This window comes from Pogonomyrmex barbatus, unplaced genomic scaffold (assembly GCF_055798465.1).
Source record: "Pogonomyrmex barbatus isolate J1 unplaced genomic scaffold, ASM5579846v1 scaffold18, whole genome shotgun sequence".
NCBI classification, from domain to species: Eukaryota; Metazoa; Arthropoda; class Insecta; order Hymenoptera; family Formicidae; genus Pogonomyrmex; species Pogonomyrmex barbatus.
In genome coordinates, this window is record NW_028297114.1 from 5,677,281 (window position 1) to 5,703,984 (window position 26,704).

At 41.9% G+C, this 26,704-nt stretch overlaps 4 protein-coding genes and 1 long non-coding RNA gene across 7 annotated transcripts in view; 2 read left to right on the top strand and 3 right to left on the bottom strand.

Annotated features, from left to right (window-relative positions):
* Positions 1-1,563: 1,563 nt before the first annotated feature.
* On the bottom strand, positions 1,564-5,488 carry LOC105431759 (uncharacterized). 2 transcript variants are annotated; one of them, XM_011646183.3, is made up of 6 exons: positions 5,196-5,488; positions 4,479-5,090; positions 3,423-4,354; positions 3,078-3,303; positions 1,940-2,986; positions 1,564-1,839 (listed from the first exon to the last, which is right to left on the bottom strand). In XM_011646183.3, exons 2-5 carry the CDS (start codon positions 5,073-5,075, stop codon positions 2,222-2,224), a joined length of 2,520 nt encoding a protein of 839 aa, XP_011644485.2. In that variant the 5' UTR covers positions 5,076-5,090; positions 5,196-5,488; the 3' UTR covers positions 1,564-1,839; positions 1,940-2,221. The 2 variants fall into 2 exon arrangements, with proteins under 2 accessions (XP_011644485.2, XP_011644484.2); XM_011646182.3 differs by having other exon boundaries at positions 4,479-5,031; positions 5,196-5,479.
* Positions 5,489-5,855: 367 nt separating this feature from the next.
* Positions 5,856-8,364, bottom strand: TTLL12 (Tubulin tyrosine ligase-like 12). Its single transcript, XM_011646185.2, has 2 exons — positions 8,099-8,364; positions 5,856-8,029 (listed from the first exon to the last, which is right to left on the bottom strand). The coding sequence occupies exon 2, from the start codon at positions 8,002-8,004 to the stop codon at positions 6,157-6,159; it is 1,848 nt and encodes a 615-aa protein (XP_011644487.2). The 5' UTR covers positions 8,005-8,029; positions 8,099-8,364; the 3' UTR covers positions 5,856-6,156.
* A 469-nt stretch (positions 8,365-8,833) lies between these two features.
* On the top strand, positions 8,834-11,217 carry LOC105431761 (TIP41-like protein). 2 transcript variants are annotated; one of them, XM_089075283.1, is made up of 6 exons: positions 8,834-8,938; positions 9,275-9,456; positions 9,527-9,706; positions 9,792-10,014; positions 10,338-10,496; positions 10,743-11,217. In XM_089075283.1, exons 2-6 carry the CDS (start codon positions 9,278-9,280, stop codon positions 10,941-10,943), a joined length of 942 nt encoding a protein of 313 aa, XP_088931409.1. In that variant the 5' UTR covers positions 8,834-8,938; positions 9,275-9,277; the 3' UTR covers positions 10,944-11,217. The 2 variants fall into 2 exon arrangements, with proteins under 2 accessions (XP_088931409.1, XP_011644489.2); XM_011646187.2 differs by having other exon boundaries at positions 8,851-9,044.
* A 419-nt stretch (positions 11,218-11,636) lies between these two features.
* On the top strand, positions 11,637-12,804 carry LOC148937010 (uncharacterized). Its single transcript, XR_016138860.1, has 2 exons — positions 11,637-12,585; positions 12,656-12,804. It is a non-coding gene; the product is annotated as an uncharacterized LOC148937010 (long non-coding RNA).
* Positions 12,805-16,469: 3,665 nt separating this feature from the next.
* The window catches only part of sty (sprouty signaling antagonist), a gene marked incomplete at its 5' end in the record, with an annotated part of 31,400 nt that continues 21,165 nt past the window's right edge, over positions 16,470-26,704 (bottom strand). The window contains one exon of the mRNA XM_089075274.1: positions 16,470-21,502. Coding sequence (XP_088931400.1) covers positions 19,581-21,502 — 1,922 coding nt within the window. The remainder of the gene's footprint in view (positions 21,503-26,704) is intronic.

Below are 26,704 nucleotides of genomic sequence, written 5' to 3' on the forward strand. Positions count from 1 at the left end.
TCGTCGATTGTATAAAGTTTGACAGAAATATACAAATATTTTTCTCTTAGCGTGAATAATTCAATTACTCGTTTCAACTTTTCACGAGCATTCGTTGCTCGTGTTTGCAAAACTAAAGATCAAATTGTCGACGATGTGTCCGCTCGAGGATGTTTATTTTTTAATTTAGTGAATGGAGCTTGAATTGTCATTATCGCGAACCGATTCGAATCGATTTCGTCGCGGATTCCTCCACTCCGAAGTAATCGTAAGCGAAGAGCAAAGTGTCAAGCGAGCAGCCGTCGATGGGGAAGCGATTGGGCGTGCGCGGCTCGGCGCCGTCGTAAGAAATTAGGGCAGGAAGGATGCACAACACGTTGTATATTGTAAATAGTAGCGCGAAGAACGATGGTTACAGAGAGAGGGAGAGAGAGAGAGAGAGAGAGACACACACACACACACACACACACACACACACACACACACACACACACACACACACACACACACACACAAAGAGAGATAATTAATTTAAACAAGACGAGAGAGAGTAATATGGGATGAAGAAAAAGAAGAAAAAGGGGGTGGTCGCGAGTCGAGGCGGTGTCGTCGGCCGCGTCGAGCAAACGCACGGCACAGCGGGTACTTTCGTCTGAATCACAAGCGCTTTCCGGAAGTTCCCATAGTTAGCAAGGACGAGAACTCGAGAGCGTTTCTCTCCCGCATCATCCTTATGATCTTTTTCGGTGCCGTTCCGTTTTTTTCATTCGCGAGGGGACGCGTCCTCACTGTCGGTCGATCGATCGACTGAGGACGCCGCGATTAAAATTATTGCGCGCTCTCGAACGAACTCTCTCCGAATCGTCCGCCTTGATTCGACCCTGACGCCGTGCGCTCGCAACGCGCGTGCCGGGTACGCGCGTTTTAACAGAGCCGGAGATTATACTCTGAGAGATGCGTAATTGTATCGTCGACGACCACGCGCCGATCACTCGATCATAACGTAGGAGGAGCGTGGCATTGCGGGGCCGTTGCGTCTAAAAAAACAAAAAAAAAAAAATGAAAAATAGAAAAGGAGAACAATGTAAATTGTGACGAGCGTGTGATGATTTTTGAGAAAAGACCACCGGTCATCGATCGTCGCCGTTCGAGCGAGCAGAAGACGAAAACGCACGCGACTCGATCGGGTCCACGTTTTTACTTGCGCACAAAAGCACGTGTGCTCCCTCGATCATTTAGGAATTGAGAATTAAAAAAAAAATATATATATATATATATATATAATCGGCATGAAGAAGTGTCACACAGGAGAGAAATCGCAATTACTCTAGTCCTATATGCGGTCGACGAATAATACGGCACACGTGTGTTCGCGAGTGATCGGGCGTGTCGCCATTTCCTTTCGTTTCTCTTTGTTCTAAAATCGTGGAGTTGTATCATGTACTGTTCTACCAAAATATATTAGCAGCAGCAGCAGCAGCAGCAGAACTGACAGTAAAACGGAGAGTCGTTTAACTGGATATTGAATGACAAAAGTTAAGTAAAAAGAAACTGCAGCGCACGATATGAAAAACAACAACTATCAAAAACAATAAAGAGTATTATTCTATATATAACAATGACTTTTATTGCACCTCATCTTTCAGCAATAATCATCAAGATATAGGCGAATGCTTTCAAGCGATTGCTTGCCAAGCCAGATCGAGGCTCGTCTGTATGCTCAAGGCACAATTTGTAAAAACCAATCTTCTCTTTTTATATCGACGCAATTAACAAATTACAATCTTCTGCGGAAACATCAGACTTTAAATCACTATACACTATAGGAATTCTCCTCTCGAAACATATAACTTCAGATACCTGGAAAGTTTAAAAAAAATTATCAAATTTTAAATATAATAAATAATTATAAAATATAAAGAAGAGCAACTTTAACTTCTTCATAGTTTATTATACTTACATTATAAACATGCAATCAAATTTTTCTAAAACGAAGTAATAGATAGTTTCTTTTTGCTTATATATCAGTTTGTCAATAATGCGTAATAAGTATAAACAGTCAGAGAAATATTCTTTTGTCAATGTTTTTTTTTTGCCGAATACAGTTGATTTTTAACTCTTTAAAACGCTTCATGTGCAACAATAGTCCCTTCAAAAATCTGTTTAAATCTTTATTAAAATTTTTTTTATTCGACGACTGAGAGCTGTTCATGTTTCCCTGTTCACACGGATATTATCAAAATTACTTAATTTCCGAAGAGCCAATATCGACATAAACTTGAAGAATATGTGACGAATTGACATTCGAAGTCATCAAGGTATCTTGCTCATGCACCATGATATGCTTTAACGTATTCTCTTTCCTATTTAAAGATCTCGTGGATGCTGCGCATCGATCTGCCGTTGTGCGTTTAGCGTGTTTCAACATGTCGTTTTTCTGCGAGAAGCTTTTACCACATGTCTCGCAAGGATATGGCTTAACGCCCGTGTGGATTCTCTCGTGCACGGTTAGTGTACCCTTGCGCGTAAAATCTTTGTTACAGTAATGGCACTTGTGCGGCTTCAGACCTATGTGAATCTTCATGTGCTGACTGAGATTACTGGAGCACCTGTATCGCGTATCGCACACTTTGCAAACGTAGGGACGTTCACCAGTGTGTATCCTCTCGTGGATCAGCCGCGCTTCTCTCGAGACAAACGAATCTCCGCAATAATGACACATGTGCAACTTCTCCCTTAGATGCATCGACTTCTTGTGATATATCAGTGAGCTTTTACTCGCTAATTTCTTGCCACATTCATCGCACTCGTAAAACTTATCGCTCCCGTGCACGCGCTCATGATTCATCAGGACAGCTCGCTTCGGGAATATTTTATTACAAATCTTGCAACGCCATATTTGTTTATCGGTGCATTTTTTCTTAATGCTATCCGTTATTTCCTCTTCGGTATGCTTTTTTCTATGTATCTTCAATTCACTCATGGACTTACATTTGTATGCACAAACCTGTAATAAAATAAACAATTCGATGCCGGTTAATTTTTCCAAGAAAGTAAGAAATTCATAAAGTTTTTTTTACAAGATATAATGCACTTACACTGCATGTGTATCTTTCGTTTCCGTTATTATGCCGTTTCACGTGCGTATTCATGTTTCCTCTGCGATTAAACGTTGCACCGCATATCGGACACACATGCCTGTTAGAACCATGTGATAACATATGTTGCCGCAATTGAATTCTCTTGCAGAAAGCTTTCCCGCATTGTTCGCAAGAATAGGGTCTGTTATCATTATGTTGATTCATATGTTCTCGCAGATGAAACCTACAAGGGGTAAGTTGTGAAAAATATAATTATATAAAAATATAATTATATTTCTAGAAATATAGCTGTAAAATAATCCTGTAGCTGTAAAGTAATGAAAATAAACTTCTGTTTACTACCGTGATCTGAACGCATTGCTACAGATATCACATACATGTCTCTTCTTTATAGATTCATCCAAGTGAATTCTTTTATGACCTCTTAAATTATTGGAATGCTTGAAGCGTTTTCCACATAGATCGCAAAGATAAGGTTTATCCATTTTATGAGTAGCTTCGTGAATATCTAAACTAGACCATTTTTCATATGTCTTGTCACAAGTAGAACATTTAAGTAACAATCGCCCCTCGTGCGATTCCATGATATGAATTAACAAATCTTTTTTATTATGATATATTTTTTTGCAATGGCCACACCATTTACTCGTTTCAATGAAATTTCCGTGAAGACATTTGTGATTATCATAATCTTGCTGACTTTTAAATGTCCGATTGCAAATAGAACAATGCACTGATTCACAAGTAGCTTTTTCGATAATTTGTTTGCCATCAAATTCCTCATTACATGTCTGTGAATTTTCTACTTTGCGATTGGGCTCATTCTCACACTTTTCATTCTCTGTAATTCTAGATATATTTATATGTTTTGAGACATTCCGTTCCTTGGTACAAGATATCTTATGATTCTCAAATATTTCCCAAGTTTTACAAAAAGTTTGACATTGTAGACATAAAAAGCTAGAATTTTCATTCTGAATTTTATCTTGTAGAACTTTTAATATTTCTTCCGTGACAATCATGTCACTTCTAACATTAACATCACTACAAGTTTGGATTGTAGTCCTCAGTGGCACATTCTTTGCAATGGTCTGACAATTATTACTCCGTATTTCTTCATTTTCTAATCCTCTTAAACTTGTTTCCGAGTCAGGATTTATCAACTTATTAATGATGAATGAATCAGCATGCATATTATCATCAATGCACATCTCTTGATCTATCTCTAATGAACATTCGTCAACCAATGCACTATATTTATTCTCATATCCTGACTGCAAAACAAAATATATTTATAGATTGATAAATATATTTAAAAAATATTTTTTATACAGAAATATAACTTACAAATATTTAAAAATTGACTGATTAAGTGATAAATAGTAAATTATTTCTTACCTCTTTTTCAATATTTAAAAATCTCTTCAAACGTATATCAGTTTTCAAACATGAAACAACTAATGAATGTGCAATTTCCAATTTATTGCAGCAATCGGAGCACATTTTTTGTGGTAAACAATCATCTATGTCGATTGAGATAGGCATATGCAAATTTATCCTTTCCTTCAATCTAAGCTCAATACCTTTGGTAGCAAAAATATCTGTTCCATTCAGAATAGATTCACCACAGATCCGACATAAATTGTCGAGTCTAATGCTGACATTGTCCATCTCGACATTTTCGTTGTAATAAATTAGAGGCATGCTATCGCCTACTTCTTGCAGATGCTGTGATTTATCAAACGTATTTATTGAATTGTCACTGCCGATACTCGAATCATTCCCAAATAAAGTAGGAACGGTACCTTCTTCTATAACAATGGGAGCGGTTTTGCTTACATAATGGCGATCTTCAATGTGATGGGAACAAATGTAATGATTTGAATGCAATTCTGCATTCGACTTTGTGGTCAAGTCTGATCTGCCGCAACACTCCGCCCATGTTTTGGCTCTACAAAAATTATTATCAAGTTTGGACAGCATAAGTACATCCATGTGTGACAACTACAGCTGTTCAGCAAGGATGAAATAGACGAAATAAGTAAATAAAGCCGAATAACAATCCAAACATTGTGAAAAAGTTCATCAATTTATCAAAACACTTATCATACTTACGTGTCATCGTTGGGAAAATTGATAAAAATGACGTTCGACGAATCCTCGCTTTTTGAGGAATATTTGCAATTTGATGCGGCGCAAACGATCCTCATATCGAATGATTATTATTAATACAAAAGCTGTGTTTTGCTGTGTACCAGGGATATATCTCTCTCTCCACATCAAGGAAAAATGAGAAAGGAGAAGTTGTTTCGAGAGAGCGCAATGAAAATGCGATTGCTACGCCGACTTGGTTACGTTCAACAAACTAATGCATTCGTGGCGCTATTTTAAAATTATATATCCCGAGCCACGACTAATTTTCCGATTAAATATGTGTGGATTCTTCATGCTAATTGATTTTAATGAATAAAAGATTACGCAAAATTACAAACTGCCTGGAAATATAATTAATTTCGCAATGCAATTCACAAGCCGTTAATGCAAATGTAATTAATGCTAAATCAGAAATCTATGTAAATATCGAAAGTGATATTATGAAATGAATACGATTCATTGATATGAATACGAGTCCGAAATACGAATAACTCAATAAGCATAATATATTTCCATTGTTCATGAATATGAATTCGCTTAAGTAACAAAACACCCATTTTGCATTTTGAATAATTTAGTTATTTAGGTCATTACATAACAAAACTAAACAATCGGACAGCATTCATTTGAAAATTGCTTTATATTTATTAAAATTTTAACAAAACTATATATATAAAATGGCCCACTTTAAATGACTCGTATACCTTGAAAAAATATAGAAGATATGGAAAAGTGTTTTAGACAAATTGTAGAATTTCAATTGAATAAAAGAAGAGAAGAAAAGATTTCTATAACTTTTATCTGAAATGTTTTTTTTTTCATATTTTCCATATTTTTCATGATATTTATCTGTATCACTTATTTTATATATAACAAAAATAAAATTATCAAAATAATTAGAAATTATATAAACAATCTGATGTTATTCGACTGAATCCAACTTATGAAATACTTCTGGATTATCAATATCCAGAAACAAGCATTTAAAAATATCGTTATAGAAATCCGGATAATATTCGCACGCCCGCTTGCAATCGGGCGTAAAATTTATTTCCAATAGTTTAGGTTGCATTTCATTATCTCGCCATTCTAGCATCAAGTCGGCAGCGTACACAGCTCTGCTCTGCGGACTCTCAGCTATTCCTTTCGGTGGTGGCTGCGCGACTGCGGCTTCAAAAACTTGTCGTAACACAGACAGAATCTTCGGTTCGACATAAGTTCTCCAAGAATAATCAGGATACTGATTTTCCCATTCTATAATAAAATCGGCACATTTCATGTGGAACAGCGAATTCTCCTCGGTGTAATTCATTACGGTGAAATGTTGCTCGTATGTGTTAAAATTGTTCAGCGCGAACGATTGATTTGCGAAACGCAGGAAGAAGTTCGCATAGGCGTATACGCGCAGTGGCTTTACCGATTTCAGCAACACGACATATCGTATGTCAAATTTCACTTGATTGATATCCGGTCTATTATATAGAACCGGACAGGCGATGTATTTTTGCGCGATTTTCGGTCCTGTAGAAGGCAATCGTAGAATGTGATACAGATTATTCGTGATGTGAGTATCCAAACCTCTCGCCAAGTTCCACGGTTTGCAGATCCAATGATTATCCAGATTCTTCTCTGCTCGTCGCGTGAAATACGCGACAAATTGTACTAATTCCGTGCTCAAATTATACGTCGTTGGTAACCAAGTTGGATACGTTTCGAGAGTATCCGGGTCGTACAATTTGTCCGTCGCTTTTCTTCTGCATATAATCGATAAGAGATCTTTCGTCGTTAACACGTTCTCGTATGGAAATTGATTTATAAAAACGTGTGGCAAGGAAACATTCAGTTCCTCGTACGTTTTGTAGTGAGACACGAGCCATAGTATATCTGCCTCTTCTCTATTATCGGTAACTTCAAATGCTGGATCTGTCAAATAATCATTTACATAACTGTATTCTGAAAAAACCTTTAATTTTCTGCTAGTATCTATCCTAATCGTGTCAAGATTTTTCGGCAAACTTTCAGGAATATGGCCTGTCAAAAAATAATCTGCATCTGGTTCGCTCTGATCAAAATTTTCATCTTTAAAAGTGCTATGGATCCAAGGTAATAACAGTGCACGTCTTTTTTCAGGACATTTCGTTTGGCCTTCTGCAAAATCTCTCGTAACTTCATCTCCTGCAACAGAATCTTTTATAGGAAACAGAAGCGTATAAATTACACCATCCAGCATATATAGAAAAGGCACGGCTCGAAAATTTGGCTCATCACTGTGATTTATTGCTGAACCAACTTCGTCCATAATATACCATACTGGCATTCTGTCTTCTATATTCCCATAATTCAATGAATATGACTGATTGTAACGCCACATTTCATTCAGAACATTTTCAATTTTCTCCTGTTCATCTGCCTCAGTATTTATTCCCATGAGAACGCACATACGATTGAGTAGACCAGGTACTTGAATTAAATTCTGTTGAGCACTGCTAACATCGTACGTCCATGCGTGGTCAATAAGGTAAATATTGTTGGAATCATCAACAGAAATACCCTTCTCTGCAGATACAATTAGCTTCCATATCGGTTCAGTGACATGCCTTTCTCCATTTTCATATTTCACTTGCATCAATTGAAAAGCGAGGCCAGCATCATAAATCTGATTTTGTATCTTCTTGAATAAAATTTTCCAAAACAATTGCGGAACACCATAAGACTCAAGTTGCAGCTTATGTGTCGTACAAAACGTATCAAATAAATCAATACCATCCATTATAAGAAAGAATAGATAAGTTGCTCTAAAACAGACGATTGGATTATGAAGCGATTATTTAAATAATTTACAAATAAAGTCAAATATACATTACCAAAAGAAGAACCGGTATTTCTTAACGTACACGTGAGATATAAAAATGACTATATAAAATGGTTAATACATATCAGATATCGAACAATTTTCATTACTTTAAATAATAGTATTGTAAAATACTGAAGAATTTTTTGTGTTATTTAGCAAAAATAAATTCATTAGAAATGAAATTTTTAAAAATAGGTTAGATTAGGTTAAGTTTTTCAATAGAGAATTCCACGCTGAGGGCAAACTTTCTAGTGCCATACATTGGATTAGTATGCTGTATTTGCAAGCTCATGCCACTATGAATTGTCCAAATTTTTTTGACAAATATATTCATTTATTTATTAATATTTTCTGATATTGACAGTATTGTTTTAATGTTAAAAGTTATGTACATGCAAAAAAAATTTTTTAAAATTTGATTTTTCAAAGATGCTTCAAGTTATAATTTTCTTATTTTATTTTTAATTATTTTATTTTAACATTCATTTTTAATAAATTAAATTCCTATAATTTGGAATTCTGATTTATGGAAATTAAAATTTTATGAAATCGTCGAATTTTTGAAAATCTTGAAAAATTTTCGGAAATTTAGATAATGCTATCTCATTTTCAATTATATTTTTCTGGATATTTTGTCAATTTTCGAGATTTTTATTTGCATTATTTTCATAAAACATTTTTAAAATTTAGGACTACTGCTACTGCTACTTCATAATCTTTTCTAGGATAATTTTCATAGCTTTTACAAGCATCACTATGTTCTTATTAGTTCATGATTCAAATTGGGTGAGGTTATCTGAAGTTTCTAAGGAAGATACACAAACTGTTAAAAACTATCGGTTAATATAATGTAAATATAATACAAACCTATATATATATATATATATATTCCAAAATATCAATGTTTTCTTAAAACTTGTGTGTAATTCACTACAAAAATCAAATTGTCTTTCGGAGTAAGTGGATAATGAATGCTCAGTAATATTGCAAGAATAATTAATTTTGTATTAATTTGGAAGAATAATCTGTCTATTTTATTTCTTCTTTATTATTATATTAGAAAAATATTAGGAAAACAAAGATTAAGATAAGAGATAGATATCTTTTTAAATTTGAATTTTTATGAATTATCTAACCTATACCGACGTCAAATTCTCTTGAAGTGGACAAATCTTTTTAATTTTAGGCAATGACAGCTATAAAAGTGCACGGTGGTATCGACATTCTAAGATTACCGGTAAACGAAGAAGAACACATTTGTCCTCCATGGCATATCAAATATACCCAGTCTCATATACTCCATTCAAAGTGCTCCAAAAGTGAGAATGGTTGCGGTACCAATGACGCAAATGCCTGTCAATTTTGCATGTATGTTATATGTTAATCATTATCTTAAAAAGATATTGTATGCTTAGAAATAAGGTTTCTATTCTTGTAGATATAATAATGCATTAGAATTGCCACATATGCCAGATATGGTGTTTCCAAATAATGTGTTAACCTTAACACATCAGAACGGAATGTCACTACAATTTAATGCTTTGGATGCTCTAAGATATGTCTCTAATGGGAAGATTAATGTACAACTTGCTTGTGCGGAAGCATGGAAAGAATCAAGGTATATAAAATTATACTTTGAACATGATAAATTTATGTATAATTATAACTTAAATAATCTTTTTATTTCAAATATTATTCAACAGATCGGAAAGTAGTGAATATCTAGAAGAAAAAATAAAGCCATTCGATTGGACATTCACTACCAATTATACAGGTACAATATCTGGCTTTCAAGTCGAGGAAACAAATGAAAGAATTGATACGGATAAATTAAAACAGAGGGATAAGATTATGTTTTATCATGATTTAACGCTATTTGAAGACGAACTCCATGATAATGGTATTGCCGTGAATTCGGTAAAAATTGTAAGTTATTTCATACCTTTCTATAGGGAAAAGATGATTTTGTTGAGATATCTAAAAATTAGATCAAGTACAAATATGAAAATAATTTAAGGCCATCAAAATAATTATATAGAACGTTCAAATTAGCAAATTATATTTTGCTAAAATATAAAATATTTTGTAGTATTATAATGTTTAAACATCCTACATTAGATTTGACAGTCTAACAAAATTATTTTCAGATTTGTATTTGACAAAATTTTTAGACAACTTTAACAAAACTTTTTTCTACGTAATAATTTGCAATAAAATTGTATATAAATTCTTGATTCTTTGTTGTGCAGAGAGTCATGCCCAGCAGTTTTTTTATATTATTACGATATTTTCTTAGAATCGATAATGTAATGCTTAGAATAAATGATACCCGAATTTATCACGAATTCGGAAAAAATTACTTGTTACGTGAGTTTACATCACGGGAAGCTAAAGTCCAAGATATTCGGGTAAGCAGTAAACGTTTATAATAATATTATAGTTATTATTATATTTTAATTGTTCAGCATATTAGAAGTGTCTTGAATTTATTTATTTATACTTAATATATTACATTATATATAAATATTACATATACATAAATATAATGTCTCCCATTCTAAATAGTTAATGTAAAATTGATAATAATTGAATTTTGCAATGCATATAACACGATCACAAATATAGAAATTAAAATATATTTTCTTGTGCGGAAGGTTTCTCCGGCACTCTTCTTGGAGCCAAGTGCGATAGCGCCTCATTTACCATTAATTGGAAGTCGATACGACAAACTAATAGTACCTGAAAAAGAAGAAGAAGCTAAATTAAATGAAGATACTGCTACACAAAATAAAACTAATACCGAAAAAGAATTAACACAATCCGAAGAACATACGGCCGACAATTCTATCACTTAAATCTTGGTTTAAAATTTTGATATCATGTGACGTCATTTTCTTGATAAATTGGATTAATTAAAAACTGATTGTATACACAAATTATTAATTCTTGTTTGAGCTATGATAAGATATTTTGAGAATATATATGACTGTAAGTACTGAAAACAACAAGTTATTGCTTTTGTGTGAGATCAATTTTAAAATTTTATCATAATTGATCTTAATCTTATCATGCTTGTCACTTAGTAATGTTTTTCTCATTTAATTTTTAATAAAAATTTTTCAAATAAAACTGCCGAGTTATCTTGAGTTACAAAGTTGTCTTCTTAAATAGAATCGTGTTCTTATGTAATATTGTAATCAGCAATGAAAAGCATTGAATGAATTATGACACGACTTTTAAATGACTTCGAGTATGAAAAACGTTGAAATGATGATAGAAGAAATAGAGAGAACAGCAAATAAACATTCTAAACTTGGAAATCTATTTTATGGTTGAAACGATAAAAGCTACTTCAGTCATACACTTAACTTAATATTCACTTTATAGAATTTAATTTTGTCTACTTGTAAACAATTTATCTACTTTGATCTATGATTATTCTTTTCTTCGATAATTAACATTTATGTTGCACTTATAAATTGCATGAATTTTATTGCATTTTCGATATTTCTTTACTTTTTTTGAAAAATAGATTTAAGAGATAAAGATATACAAAAAAGTTCTTTATGCAATTTCAATATTTGGAATTGAAAATTGTATTATTGAATTTCATAAGATAGAAAACTAGAATGCATTCATATATGCTATCTGTTGCTTTTATTATATCATCATTTCAATATATATATATATATATATATATATAGGTATTAAACAAATGTAAATAATTCTTTCCGCGAATTTAAATTCCCCTGTAGGAAAAACGATGTCTTCAGTTCAGTCAAGATCTGCCCATTATTCCTTTGTATACCAAGTTTGACCTTGGGAAGGTCATGTCTATCGCACGTATAGTAGAAATATTCCCGTATAGTAGAAATTCTTTGCGTACTATTCTTTGCAAATTCGATTTAACGAAAAGTCTCTTCAAGGAACTTTGCGAGAATTTGAAAGAATTCGCACACATTTATACGAGTCGATCGATCTCAGATCAGAGAGATAGCGGCCTACGTGAGGAACGAATGTTGAGGGGAACGCACGATTGAGTCTTGGTCTCGGATAAGACTCTGATTAGATTCCGCCATAAACACCATCGCACTCCTTTTCCCCGCGTGTCGACCAAGTAGAAAATAAATATCAAAAAGGAGAAGGAAAAAGGAAGGAGATACCGAGGGAGTTGACCGATCGCGGCTTTCGGGCTGGGCCGTCTTCCACCGTACGGTGGTGTTTATTCGCGGGCGCAAAAAACTTGGGTGAATTCCATCGTATGGGTTGACGGCGAGGGGGAAGGGAAGAAGAGAGGAAGAAGACGAAAAGAGGAAGGAGGGAAGGCGAAGCGAGCGGCGATGCGAGGAAGAGAAGGGAGAGGAGAACGAGGGGGAGAAGATGAAGACGAGGAGGAGGAGGAGGAGAAGGAGGAGGTCGAGAAGGAAGAGAGGGAGGAGGAGGAAGAAACGCAACAAGAGCAAGAAGCAAGGAGGTCGTCGACGACAGCAATCTCTCGTGAGTAGGCTTATCCTATTGCCTCCGTCCCACCTTATAGCGCTCTCACACGCTATCAACGGGTGCGTAGGTGTTTCCGGCCGGCTGAAGAAGCACGGCCGTCTGCGCCCGTCGATCCAGAAGAAGACGGCCGAAGCGGGATGGAGAGCCGGGGAGAGAAAGAGAAGCGGGGACGACGAGGGAGAAGGACGGAACGGCACGACGAGGTGGTAGCGAGAATGGAAGAGTATAGGAAGAGAGGAGACGGAGGGAGAGAGAGAGAGAGAGAGAGAGAGAGAGAGAGAGAGAGAGAGAGAGAGAGAGAGAAGGATAACGGGTGGGGGAGAGAGCTCAACCAAGAGACAGAGAACACTCGGCCGGAAGCAGTTACTCGCGCGATGCAACGAAAATATCAGGGCGTGCGTTTCGCAATAGGTCTGCTCGCGTCCGCCCGGAGTTTAATATAGAACACTCGCGGCCGGCTCCGTCGCAAAAACATCACGCTGACGTCGACCGTGCGCGAGAATTTTCTCTCTCTCTCTCTCTCTCTGTCTTTCTTGGTCTTTCTCCCGATTCTCGACTTCATCTCCGAGAAAAACGTCTTCTTTCCGCTCGGCCCGTCGCGGCCGCGCCGGCTCTCCTGGCTTTCTTCTTCCTCTTCTTTCTCCCTTCGGTCAGGCGGACGCCGCGCACCGCGGGGCCCCTAAAATTAGGCTCGTGTCCACTCGGTCGACGCGCCACCGTCACCGCCACCGCCGCCGTCGCCGCGGATGACATCCGCGCCGGAGAGCCGGACTCGTCGAAGGTCTTTGTCCGTGACAGTGGTGTGTGGTGGCACGCCAGCGACCTTTGAATAACGGGAACAAGGTGCGCGGTGGCGATACCGGGCGATGCCGACGTTGACGTCGACGTCGACGTCGCGTCGCGTCGCGTCGCAACGACGTTCCGCCAGATTCCCTTCCGTTCCTCCCCGAGAAATATCGCGAAGCGGAAACGAGCGCCGTGAGGATCATATCGCGGCAATTCGCGGAGGCGTCGTGCTAGCACCGCGATTCGTTCACTTCGTTGGCGTCATCGAGAACGAAACGGGAACGGCTCGCGAAAGCGAAAGGAAGCGAAATCTTATATCGATTCGCGGATTTTATTTCGGTATTTCGACATCGATGTTATTTGACGACTTCGCCTACGGGACGAAAGAATGGAAACGCGTTATGTCACTACGCGGGCTCCTATTTCGATACCTTGAAACCAGATCGATGTCATCCTGCAATTTAACGGCTGAAGGATGGGAACGTAACACATGCAGATATATAACATTTATTCCGTCGTTTTCAGATCGCATCAAAATGACATCGTTGAAGTTTAAACTGCTGTTTTCAGTCGTACGTCCGCGCGAGATGCCTATATATCTTTTTTTTTTTACATTTTTTTTTCTTAACCCACAGTCCGGATGAGTGTTCACTCGAACGCAGGAAACGGCGAAGCTTAAATAGAACAAACATAAAATATCGAAACTTTTTCGTCGCTTAAAATCTGTTCACTTTAGTTGGTTTTTTTACAATTTTTTTTCTCTCGCTTTTTTCCCTCCCAACGTTTGAACGCATAAATTTCTCTTTTTGTATGCAAAAACTATGTACATAGCAAACTGAATCGTTCAGAAATAATTCACTCTTTAAAAGAAAATACATTCTTACGTAATAAGTTTTGTTACTTTAGCAACATAATACGAAAATATATTTTTTTAAACAAAAACTAAATAGAAAATTTTTGTATAAAAATATCAAAAATGTTAAATTTATCTATCACAGATTGATATGCTACTTGAAAAATTTATAATTTTATTTTATTTTTCTTTTAAAATTATCCGAAAATTTATGAATGGTAGTGTATATATATATATATATGTATATAGGACGACGAGAAGGAACAGATTTATTGATAATAAATTACGCGATTAATAAACTACTCCCACATTTTATCCGATTTCCTCAATTAGATGCAAAAGAGGATGAGAAGAGATAGAAAGGAGTCCGCCCGTATGATTTTCATGGTATATCCCGATATCGCGCTTTAAACACGGAAATCCATTGTCGACGTCCCTCATGATGCCCCGATGTCTTTTGACGTGCTTAACGAATCTCTAAGAGAGGGCAATCTTCCGTTGTCGCTGCGTTCGTTCGAGCGTGGAGGAAGGGATAAGTAACAACACGACGAGGGACGGGAAGAGGAGGAGGAGGAAGGACGAGGTGAAGGAGGAAGAGGAGAGGTAGGAAGGAGGACGAGGTGTGGAGGAAGGGGAGATCTGGAAAGAGGGAGGTCTGGTACTGGGCATCTCGTAGCTTCGTGGAAGAGAGAGACGGCGATGGTGGCCGGAGGGAGGCGAAGAAGGAATGCCACTTCCGGTCACATGACACCACTGGACCAGCCGGCCACTTTGCTCTCTTCTTATTTTCGGCTCGTCGCGCGCGTCCGGACCTCTCCATCCTCTCCATACCCCCTTTCCTCCCTTACGTTTCTATCTGTCTTTCTTCTTCTCCCTCTTTCCGATCGACGCGCGGCATCACAAATCGGTCATGAACGAGAGAAACAGACGGGCGGTACGAGCTATTTTTTCGACTTTCGTTAACGAATTCGTCGCCCGGCGGCACCTCGATAATTTCGAACGCGGGGATGAACTACGCACCCATCGCAGGGTTAAATAATAATAGAATAATGCCTCTTAGCTGAATGAAAAATATGTTCTATAAACAATGACGTTGATAATGATCAATCAACGGCAGACCGAGAGTCCATCAGAGTGTAGCCTTCATTCAGTTCTCGCGCACTTCTCGTGCACAATTTTAATTATTAGAAATCAAGATAAGGAAATATCCAATTTGATACCAACGAATTAACTGTTATGTTGACGTAAGAATATTCTATGCACTGGAGTGGAGGGGGGGGGGGGAGTCTCGTTTGTCACGTATGCTCCCAGATTCGCGTCTGCTGTGTGGCAGAAGACGTATCGCAATCCCGCCGTTAACATCTCGTACAGCCGTACCGTTCTCTATCCCTCTATATCGCGACTTTATCCCTTCATAACGAGAGTCTCGCGGCTATAACGAGTGTCATGGCGGAGCCATGCATCGCGTCTGGCCGGGCTAACGGGCTTACATCCGTTCGCTTCCTCCGTCGCGCGCTACGGTGCATTCAATTGCCCGCTAATGACGATCTAGAATCCCTCGGTAATGATCGCCTTGTCGATCGGCTGCAAAGCAAACAGAGCAGAAGCGAACTCCCGGCTCCTCGGCGGCGACGACGACGACGACGACGACGACGAGAGGACATCCGTGGAAGACTGCCGCTCCTTCTTGGATGTAACATGCATGAGCGACCAGAAAAGAAACGAAATGGTGCAGAGCCTGATGCTGACGTTTTGTTCAATCCGTGTCGACTGCTGCTCTTCCTCAAGAGACCTCGATGATATGTTACGACACGAGATTGCGACTGATGTATCTCGGGAGAGATACATCTTACAATAAAAGACTCATTAATCAATCAATTTTTTGTTTGAATAGATGGTTTCCTTTTAGATCACTTGGTACCACGCGAGGAATGAAAAAATTTAATTAAATGTGAATAGCACTAGTATTAAGAGTAGAGTGCGTTTAGAATCAATCATCAAAGAAATCAAAAAAAGAAATTCAAAATCCTTACGTTTTATTTTTATTCATTTGTCGAATTTGTTATCTCGAGCTGAAATTTTAATTCTGGAGATGTAATTACATAACTACGCTAAGCCTTGTGAGAATGAAGATCGATCGCTTGATGTAAAGGAGATTGAATTGTCGGGATGGTTGAACACGTACAGGACGTGTCGAATGTATAAATGCACAAGTATGTACATATATCTATGCACGTATATATATATGTATATATATATGTATATATATATATATTTACAAGACATATACAGATCGTATAGACTTAATATTGATAAAAACTTGTTTTCTTTCGCTTTGCGAGACACACCCGCGTGCGCGCGTACAATCACGCGTGCACGCACACGCGCGCGCACACACACACACACAAACACACACACACACACACACGCACTTATACTACACGTAACATATACACATGCACTCGCGTTCCATTCACGCCTTCGTGTCCTTTCGCGCCTTCGCTAGTCGATCGGTGTGCAATCGCATTGTCTTCGGCGAACGTCTGCGTTCAGGTCGCGCGTTTCGAGTCGAGTCGAGTCGAGTCGAGCATAAATCTCGCTGATTTCGCAATCGATGGCAAATAGAAAAAAAGAAAAAAAAAAAACCGAAATAAAACGCAGCATTGTCGTATTTGATGCACGTGAATCTCGTGAGTCCGGGTTCATCCGGAAGGGCATCGAGCTAAAACTGAAAGACGAGGAATCAGTTAAATCACGATTAAAGCCAGCGATTTGAGAGATTCCAAGAATCCGCCTGAAGACCAGATGTCGTTCCGGATGTTGAGTGTCTCGACTGGGAAATCGTTTGTTTTCTCATTTCTCTCGAATGGTCGGGAGGACCGTGATCGTCGAAGACTCGCGAATCGCGAAAGGACGAAGGCCAACTCGCCTCGCAGACAACGTTACTCGATTCGGTCGCGTTCACCTTATACTTAAAAACCTCGCTTTTTCGCGGTCTAGCCATTCCCACACTGAAGCCGTAAGCGCTCTTTTCCATATATTGTCCTCTTCTCTATTCCCGTTATCTCAGTGCCCGCCCTTCGCGAAGAAGGGCGAGCGAGCCATCGAGAGGAAGGAAGAGGAAAAAGGAAATGCCGAGCTTATTCCAAGCAATTTCTCCTCGGAAAAGAATCATTCCAAGCAATTTCTCCTCGGAAAAGAAAAAAAAAAGATAAAGACGCGTGCTAAGTCAAGATCGTGCAACGACAGTTTGCTCGGATCACGACGTCCTCCTCCTCCCGCACACATCTGTCCGCAACGACATCGTTTCTTCCCGGCTCGTCTTCGTTCACTCGCGATTATTTTACCCATGCAATCGACCCAGTTACACCCTAGCATTCGCTCACACACAATCATATCCGCCCACGCTTCGCGCTGAAATGCTAAAACCGAGTCACGCGACCCCGCTCCGATCGACCGCCTTCCAAATCGCGCCGAGGAATATCGCCGAAAGGGAAGAACCAGTCGCGCCATATTCGAAAATTTCCTTCGAGCAACCCCAAATGCGCGGGCGACTTTTAAAACGGAGAAAAAAATCGTCGGTGCGTATCTCGCATTTAACACTAGAGCCATATTGCTGTGTTCCTGGATAATCAACGCGCATCTCTTCGATCGCGCGATCGATTCCTCGACCGAGACCTCGGCCGAGAATCGCACGATTACGCCGCGTTGAAGTAATTCGATTTATATATTCAACGGAAATGTCACTTTCACACGTGCATGGCAAATTTGTGCGTAAAATTTGTCGGTGGTTCTAGTGTTAAATCGCACGCACCGATCGCGTCCCTCGAGAACGAGGGAGAGAGAATGAAAAAGACAAAGAGATAGAGAGAGGGAGAGAGAAAGAGTAAAATTATAATTTTTTTTGCCACGACCGGCGAAAGAAAAACGAGTATGTCTGCCACGTTACCGATTTTGAATCTTTATTTATAACAAATGAAATCGGGACCGGCATAGGGGTTGGGATTAGGATTGGGATGAGGTGAAGGGAGGGTTTCTTCTTTCTCGCGACTCCATTCCCGCGCGTGCACGCCGCATGGTCCGTTCTTAAAATGACAAAACGTTAACTGAGAAAAGGATGCTCGCAGGACTAGATAATACTGGAGAAAACATTAACGAAATGGAAAACGCGACGATCCGCGCGGGGGCCTCCGCTATTTTCCGTCTTGCGCGTCCCCCCTTCTACCCTTCTCTCCTCTTGCTTGCTTTCGCTTACAAATATCGCGGCGATGTAACTGGATTTTATCAATATACGGCTCTTTCACAACGAATCTTCCTCGCCGTCATTGTTACGAATCACGTTATACAACACAAAAATTGGCATCTACCTCTATTTTTATTTCTTTCTCTCTTCCTCAGATCTCCATTCGTTTGCCTTCAGAAAACTTTCGTTACGCATAGCGAGCTTCGAACGCAATTACCATATCGATCGATAGACATTTTATATTTCTCCCCCTCTCGCCCGTCGTCTTCGAGTCGTCTCTCGTTCTATCTCGTGAACCATACACTTAGCGTTACAGCCGCAAATAAATTAACCGTAGAAAAGTTTGTTCTTTATACAAACGTAATATACAATATACATTTCTATCTATCTATCTATATATATATATATATATATATATATATATATATATATATTTATATATTTATATAATATATACTTTAGCATTTTTTTTTCTTTACTCTGGGTGTATCTAGTCTCCCCCCCTCCCCCCTGCCTCCCAGACCCCGATATATTACCGTTCATTCGATTTCGCTCGGCGCGCGTGGTACAATGCGTATAATTCATTATGTATAGAGTTATCTATGCGTAAGTGGTATGTCTGGACGGTACGCCACTCGCGTACCTCGTTCCTCTCTACCGTTCGCACACGCGTATACAGGCAGATACTCCTTTCGTACATCGCTCTCTTTTTCGCTCTTCTCTTTCTCTCTCTTTCTCGCACGCACACACACACACACACATACATATACATTTTCGCCTCTTTTGCGCGCGCAGAAACGCACGCAAGAGACGTGAACACTCTCCCACGCATACGCACGCACTTTTCATTCATGGAAGAATAATAAATAAAGACATTCGCGAGACATCAAACGTACAGGTTCGTCAAAATCCGATATCGTTCTCCTCGACTTAAATGCAGCACTTGTACTTGATGCAATTCACTTTTGCTCCCACTAAACCCCACCCCCACATACATATGTCCATCAGGGCGGGGTTCCTCCCTGGTGTTCCTGGGGCTATCCCGAACTTGTTTCCGCGGTCACCGATGCGTCACCAAAGACGCCGCTTTCTACGCGGTAGATCGGCACCTCAGAGTTCCGGCGTGACCGGGTCCAACAGCCTCTTCTCCGGATCCCTCGAGTCCCCGATATCGCTGGTGATGGGGTGATGCCTGCTACCGGTCGCACCCGGATTACACCGGCAGCCCTGCGCGGCGTGACGCACGTAGCACGCCTCGCAGAGGGTGACGCAGCCGTGAAGAGGCCAATAGCACAACAGGCAGGGCATCACCAGGGCTAGAGCGCCCAGACAGGCCCACCTGGATACCGTGCGATTACCGGTGCAGGAGCACGGCTCGTCCGCGCAGCTCGTCGCGGCCTCGTCGTCCATGCTGCTGGCCACACCACCGCCGCTACCACCGTCCACGCAGTGGTAGAAGAGTCCCTTGACGCAACACAGACACGACGCATAGTCTAGGACAGTCTCTGCCGAGCAGAGGCACGTGTTGTCGCAGAGCCACTTGCTGGGCAGCGGAGGCGGCTCCCGACACGACTCGCATCGACACCTGCCGCAAAAATCGCATATGATCGACAGACCGGCGGGATCGTAAGTTCTCGCACCAAGGGTATTGGCCGGCTCCTTGGTGAAGGAGACCGGCTGCTTCGTGACGGCGTTCGCCGCCGCCGCCGCCGTCGTCGACGCGGCGACGGGGGAGCCGCCGGTCGTCGTGCCGCTAAAACCGCGCAAACTTTGATTCCTCGCACGACCGCGCGCTCGATGCGTCGGCACCACCGTGGCGGCGTCATCGTGATGATCTCTATGATGATGATGATGATGGTGGTGATGATGATGATGCCTCCTATCGGTTTTGGGATCCCCGGCCGTCTTGTTCTCGGCATCGAGGCGTCGTTCCTGATTGCAGCGCGAGTGCTTGAACGGCGCCTCGACGTACTCGTTGATGGTTCTCTCGCCGTCCGGTCGTGGCGTAGCGAGGCTTACCTCGCCAATCGGGCTCCTGGGTGAGGACGCGATCGTCGTTATCGTCGTGTCCGTGGACGATGGCGACAGCAGACTCCTGGAATTCGCGTCGCCCGGCGATGGCGTCTCCATGATATTCTGCGAGCGACGCAGGGACGGCCTGCTCCGGAAGGAACTCGATAATGGCGTTAGAGGCATGGTGATGGGCGCCGCCACGCGGGGCGTCGGAGTCCCGGGTACCGATTGCGATCCCAGCGGGGGCGGCGGTGGCGGCGGCGGCGGCGGCGGCACCGACGGTACCGTCGTCACGTGCACGAGAGGTAACCGCGGCGGTGGAAACGGCCGGCTGTGATCGTGCACGCGCGAGTCCGCATCCTCGCCGGCGCCGCTGACACAGTCCGCGTCGGTGCCGGCGACGAAACCGCCCGCGGCCGCGCCCGCGGCAATGTTCGTTCGCGAGGAGGGAGGCCGCGTGAGCGGCGGTATCGCATTGTTACGCGACATCGGCCGACCACTCAATTCAAAAGCACGTCCTGCTGGACTTTGCGCCGCTGGCGTCTCAAGATGACGCCGCTGCCGTTGATCCTGCTGACACTGTTGCTGTTGCCAATGCTCCACCTTCTTCGTCGCCTCCAGCTCCTCCCTCTCCTCGAGCCGACGATGCTCGAGACGGATACCAGCCGTGCTAGCTGGTCCTCGATCCGCTGCGGAAAACGATCCTCCTCGTACGTTTGTTGCCGTTGCTGCTGCTGCTGCTGCTGCTGCTGCTGCTGCTGACAACGACGATGCGGCACAACCCGTCCAAACCGGTGCCGTCCGCTCGCTAGCCCATCGTTCGACGGCCGTCGATGGTGTATCTGGAACCGATGGACGCTGACTTGACGTTGGGGTAAGTGTCTCCTCGGTAATCCGCACTGCCCAGCCCGCGCGAGGTGGTGACACTCTCGACGAGGGCGTTCCATTAGCGAGGATGGGGCTCGGTAATGCTCCGCGTCCGCTTCCTCTCGCCCTCGCGACACGCGCTTCATCCCCACCTGAAAGCATCGCGACCAAAACATTCCGTTATATATTCGATCAGATCGGAGCCAACTACTTATCTAGCTTTGCAAAAAAATACCACAGATATTTCCTTCAAATATTCAAGTTTATCTTCTAAAGTAAATTTTTATATCTTAAACATTAAATATCTCTATAATAACAAGTATCATCTAAAATGATCTGAATTTCCTTAATTTCGAATATCTTCTCGAGAGAAGCTAGCAGTGCTGGAATCAAAAATAGCATTGTCGAGTAACAGAGTCTAATGAAGATGGACACGCAAGGTTTTCGAAAATCGAAGAGATCGGAATGGCGAGGGTATAGCCATCGGGTCAGCACCTACGCGGTCACGAGGAGAGGTTTGGTTTTTTTACGTGGGCGAGCGCGATACGAGTGGGCCGCGAAGTTCTCGATTCGGTGGTCACCAACCCACTCGCGGCGCCCACGGTGTGGAAGAACCGGGAGAGCCTCGTTCGAGCGCGACCGATCGCGCGTTCCTCGACGGCAAACTTTTACCTCAACTAAAATCGCGCGTTTTCAATTTTCGACTTTTATATTTTCGAACTCGGCAGAGAGAGAGAGAGAGAGAGAGAGAGAGAGAGAGAGAGAGAGAGAGAGAGAAAACGAATCGTTTAAACGGCGTTACGCCTACCGCGCGTTATAATTTCGCTCGTAATATAAAAAAAGAGATTTATTCCACGGCCCGACCGTTAACTCCGCGCGCATGCGGGATTTATCGTATAAGAGGTATAAGAATCAAGAGAGAACGGGAATCAAGAGAGAGAGAGAGAGAGAGAGAGAGAGAGAGACGGGAGTCGAGGAGATTGAGAGATGGGGAAATCGTGGCTCGTGTAGAGGTCGAGAGAATCGAGCGTTAGCTTTCCGAGAGCAAACTCTCTTGAAACGTTCTACTCCCCTGCGAGAGCCACTCCCGAGTTACGCGCAACCTGCATTCGAAATCGTGTTGTTGCATCGATTATGCGCACACCTTCGCGTGCACACGTCGCTCGCTCATTCACCTGAGCCGATCGGCGGCGCGGAATTAGATTCCGCGAACTAATGCGAACTAACGCGCGCGAGCCTCCGGCAGCTCGCTCGGCTCCTCAATAGCCCAGCTCTCTTGACGAGTCGCGCCCGCGATTATTACACGCGTTCCGAGAATCGTGCGTATATCGAGATCATTAATCGTGGACGCTCCCGCGAGTTTCCTCCGGCTTCGTTTTATCAGTCGCTCCACTTCGTCGTTTTCCCCCGGGTACAACGCGCGGCTTCGACTCGCGGCGGCCCCCCGACCGCGCGATTACATCGATCCCGCTCGAAATCCCGCGATGATGATGACGCCCCAGCGCGTTTACTCCGCTATCTCTCGAACGTCTGCGAATCGAGAATAGGCACGAGACTAGGCATTTCCTCCATCCCTTTCCTCCGCAATCGGAGGTGGACAAATCCTCGCTCGTTAAGACTCGCGCGTTACGAAGTAACTGCGTATTTATTAAAGTCGTCGCATGAATGCTTTACACGCGCAAATTCCTCGGGCAAATTCTCAAAATTGGACTTACGCCACTCGCGGGACGGAGCCACTTACGGCACTCGCTCGTCACGCGAAACCAGCGAAGCTGCTCTCGCTCGTCGTCGCGGCGGAGCGGCGGCGCGGCGTCGAGCGATCGCGGCGAGGAACAGGCGGGCCATTCAGAAAGGGTGCGCTCGGAGTGGAATGCACGGGCCGGCTATCGTCGACCGACTGCCATAGGTCAAAGCTTTTAGCCGCGCTCCGCGCCAGCCGTCCGCGCCGCGGCAGATAAGACGAGCATATTTCGCGAGCGAGCGCGAGAGAGCGGCCGGTGCGGTACTCTACTAGCGGTAACCCCTCCCCCCCCTCCCTCTCCCCTTCCCCTCCCCTCAACGCCTTCTCCGTCAGGTTCGATTATAATTTCGTCTGGCCGTTACGATTTTGCTGAATCCGTATGCATTCGTAACCACGCGAAAACGTGGTTCGTCCCATCCCGTCCCATGTGCGTGTTCCGCCTCGACCGATTATACAATTGACGAAGAGAGACGCGAATTGGAGGAAGGCGTAATCGACTCGGCGAAAAACTCTTCACTCTTAAGCATTTAAAAATCACAATCCGAGTTACAATACGCGATTTCGTAACTTTTTATTCTTATTTTTCTTTTCTTTTTTTTTTTTTTTTCTTTTAGAGATGCGATTTATTTCCGGTTTTATTCACGTTACCGAGAGCTAAGTGCCATTTAATAATACTCATATTTATTATTTACGAAATATTTTCTATTGTTTCTCAGAGACAGACTTCGTGCTGTATTTGATTGTAATCTCCCTGATTCGCGGAGATATTCGAGTTATTTTACCGCAGAGTACGTCTTTACAATTTTCCCGGTAAGGATTAAATAAATGCGGGAATCGATCGTGAATCGTGTCGCGTGTACATAAGACAAAACAAGTTCGTAGAAAATTTCCGATAAATGAATAAATCGATGACGATGCGATGATTATGCGATACAACATCCGCGTGTTGCACGTTTATCGAGTTACCAATGAATGTTATATTGCGTAACGCAAAAAAAAAACGCAAAGAATATATCGCTTCTTGAGTCTTTACAGATTCATTTAGATAAACCTTTATTTTTTTATATAATTCCTTAATGAAAATTAAATTTTTATTTTTTGAATATTTAATTGCCATTGTGAAATTGTGTCTTTTGATATGATCTTTCAGTTGGTAGAGATTTTCTTTAATATAAAAAAATTATATCGCCTGTATGCAGTGCTGAAAAAAAAATGTCCGACGACAGATATCACGCAGATATCTAAACGCAAAAATAATTCGGTAGGCACGGCACGAAGTTGCGTCAATATGAATCGTATGAGCCGATGTGTATTCATGAAGCAAGCTTTTTCTAATTTTAAATCGAGCAAACGCAGCAAAAAGCGCGATATTATGTGAATGCACGCGCGCGAGCTAGCGTCGTCGCGCGAGCGGCATAAACAGTTTTAAACGCTAGTCGGAAACGACCACGATAAGAGCGGATAAGTTTCTTCCTCCGATATCGGTTTCCTCTGCGGTCTAGATACGTACAACCAACGAACCGTCGCACTAACAAGTTTTGATTAAACGCACCGATAAGAAGAAAGAATTTCGGAATATTTGCGAAACGTCTTCGACCGTGAACCATAGTAATTCGCGTGTAGCAACATTATCGCGAAATTTTGTAAATCCGCGAAAACTCCGGGTGATAAACTATCCGGCCTCAAGCAAAATAGATCGTAGTACGTAATTTGCAGGGAGCGATCTTATACAGAAGTTTCATTAAGTCGAAAAGACATAACTTTAAAAAAGAAATTACTTAAAAAAAAAAAAAAAAAAAAAAAAAAAGAGAGATAAGTCGTGATGTATAATTCATAGAGCAACGCTGCTTCAAATTTTTTTTAAACTCACAGAAAATTGTGTCGATTTTAGGATAGGAAGAAAAAGGCATTTAAAGCAAGCGTTTTAAAATGTACAAAAGAAAAAAAGAAAAAAAAAAAAAGAATGCGCGAGAGCGGAGCACAAAGAAACGTCTGATCATGAAATGATTTTATAAATGTCGCGAATAGAGAATATTTAAAGTGTGTATATATAAGATTTATTTCGAGTGCGGGATTGTATATTTAAAATGTGGGCCTTGTGACTCGCCCTCAAGCCCCGTTATCTGTGTCGTATCGAGACTAGCCAGCGCTAGAACGTCGCGCATAAAGCTCCTTTGATGCGGGGGCTCATGAATCCCGGCGTTTTAATAGCAAGCCTTTAATTCCGTTCGGAAACGAGCGCGATAAGGCCGGATACGGTTCCTCCTCCCCGTTATCTGTTTCCCCCGGCATTTCAGATTCGTGCGTGGCACGATCCGCTAACGAGTTTCAATTACGCGGGACGATAACGCACGTCTCTCTTCTCTCTCTCTCTCTCTCTCTCTCTCTCTTTCTCTTTTTCTCCTTGCACGCGAGCCAAGTATCGCGACGCGTAATTGCCACCCGTTGTAGAAAACCCGTGCGATTGCCGGGATCTCGTGAAATTCGTCGTGGAGGACGATCGCGATTACACGCCTCCGTCGGCCTGATACGCGGGGCGACGTGTTATAATAATCAGGGGGTCGAGGAGTGCCACGCTCTTTCTCGCGATTACAGCGCGCCGGGTCTCCCGTCGCTTCGCGTCGCCTCGAGAAGAGACCGCGGGTCTCGAAGATCCATACAAGTTTCAACAAACCCGAGAAGTCGCGAGCGCCGACGCGTCAATTACGCGCGCTGAAGCGTTGACTCGTTAAATTGAATGTTAATTTTTAGCCTCGAGTCCCACCCGCCTTGCGATGAATCCGATCGCGATCTCGCGCGGACGCTTAACATCGCGACAACGCTCGCGATTCAGATGCAGATTCGAGATTAATGGCGCTATTAATACGAAAACCCGTGTAAAAATAAACCGGCTAACCGGCTAATTAACTGACCGACGTACGGCTGACTTCGCAGCTCGGTTAACCGCCGCGTGGAACTTTACGGTCGCAACTTCGATATTAGCGGATGTACATCCGGTCTACGAGTAGCGAATTGATCGTGAGAAAAAAAAGGAGGGGAGGAAGGTTGCATTCTCTCGCCCGGAAATCTTGGAAAAAAGATCCCAATGAAACCGACGACCAGATCGTCGTGCTGTACGACAAGTTTGTCAGGCATAGTTAATAGGTGGATTCGATAAACTCGTCGTGCAACTGCAGGCGACATCGTTACATTCACGGTTTTACGCAGCGGGCGAGAAAAAGTCACACAGCTACCGAAAAATCATTTTCTAAAGTTATTTTATCACCGGCGCGTCCGAGGAAGAAGAAACCACTTCAAAATTACACAACCGCCGATCGAGAGAAAATCGAAAATGCAAAGACGAATATTTCTCGCCGTGACCTTGTCACGGTCTCTTTTTAAATTAAATAAAAAAAAAAATATATATATATATATATATATATTAAAATCTTATGCAGTCGCAAGAGTCAAATTTAAACGTATCGGAGCCGGTTCCGATAATATTCGCCTGCCGATTGTGAGATTATCATTTTATAGACTATCAATTGCGCTTGTTAAATGAAAACTTACTGAAAATTCATAGGACTAGCGGGCGGGCAGAATAGAACGTGGATTTTCGCCGCGGTCGACGTAG

Bases quoted from the DNA above. Each gene is read 5' to 3' on its own strand.
- LOC105431759 (XM_011646182.3), bottom strand. From the start codon at position 5,290: ATGAGGATCGTTTGCGCCGCATCAAATTGCAAATATTCCTCAAAAAGC. The intron at 3,304-3,422 runs GTAGTAAACAGA...TACCCCTTGTAG, and splicing joins AGCAATGCGTTCAGATCACG to GTTTCATCTGCGAGAACATA. The intron at 2,987-3,077 runs GTAAGTGCATTA...ATTTTATTACAG, and splicing joins ACGAAAGATACACATGCAGT to GTTTGTGCATACAAATGTAA.
- TTLL12 (XM_011646185.2), bottom strand. From the start codon at position 8,004: ATGGATGGTATTGATTTATTTGATACGTTTTGTACGACACATAAGCTG.
- LOC105431761 (XM_089075283.1), top strand. From the start codon at position 9,278: ATGACAGCTATAAAAGTGCACGGTGGTATCGACATTCTAAGATTACCG. The intron at 9,457-9,526 runs GTATGTTATATG...CTATTCTTGTAG, and splicing joins AATGCCTGTCAATTTTGCAT to ATATAATAATGCATTAGAAT. The intron at 10,015-10,337 runs GTAAGTTATTTC...TTTGTTGTGCAG, and splicing joins CCGTGAATTCGGTAAAAATT to AGAGTCATGCCCAGCAGTTT.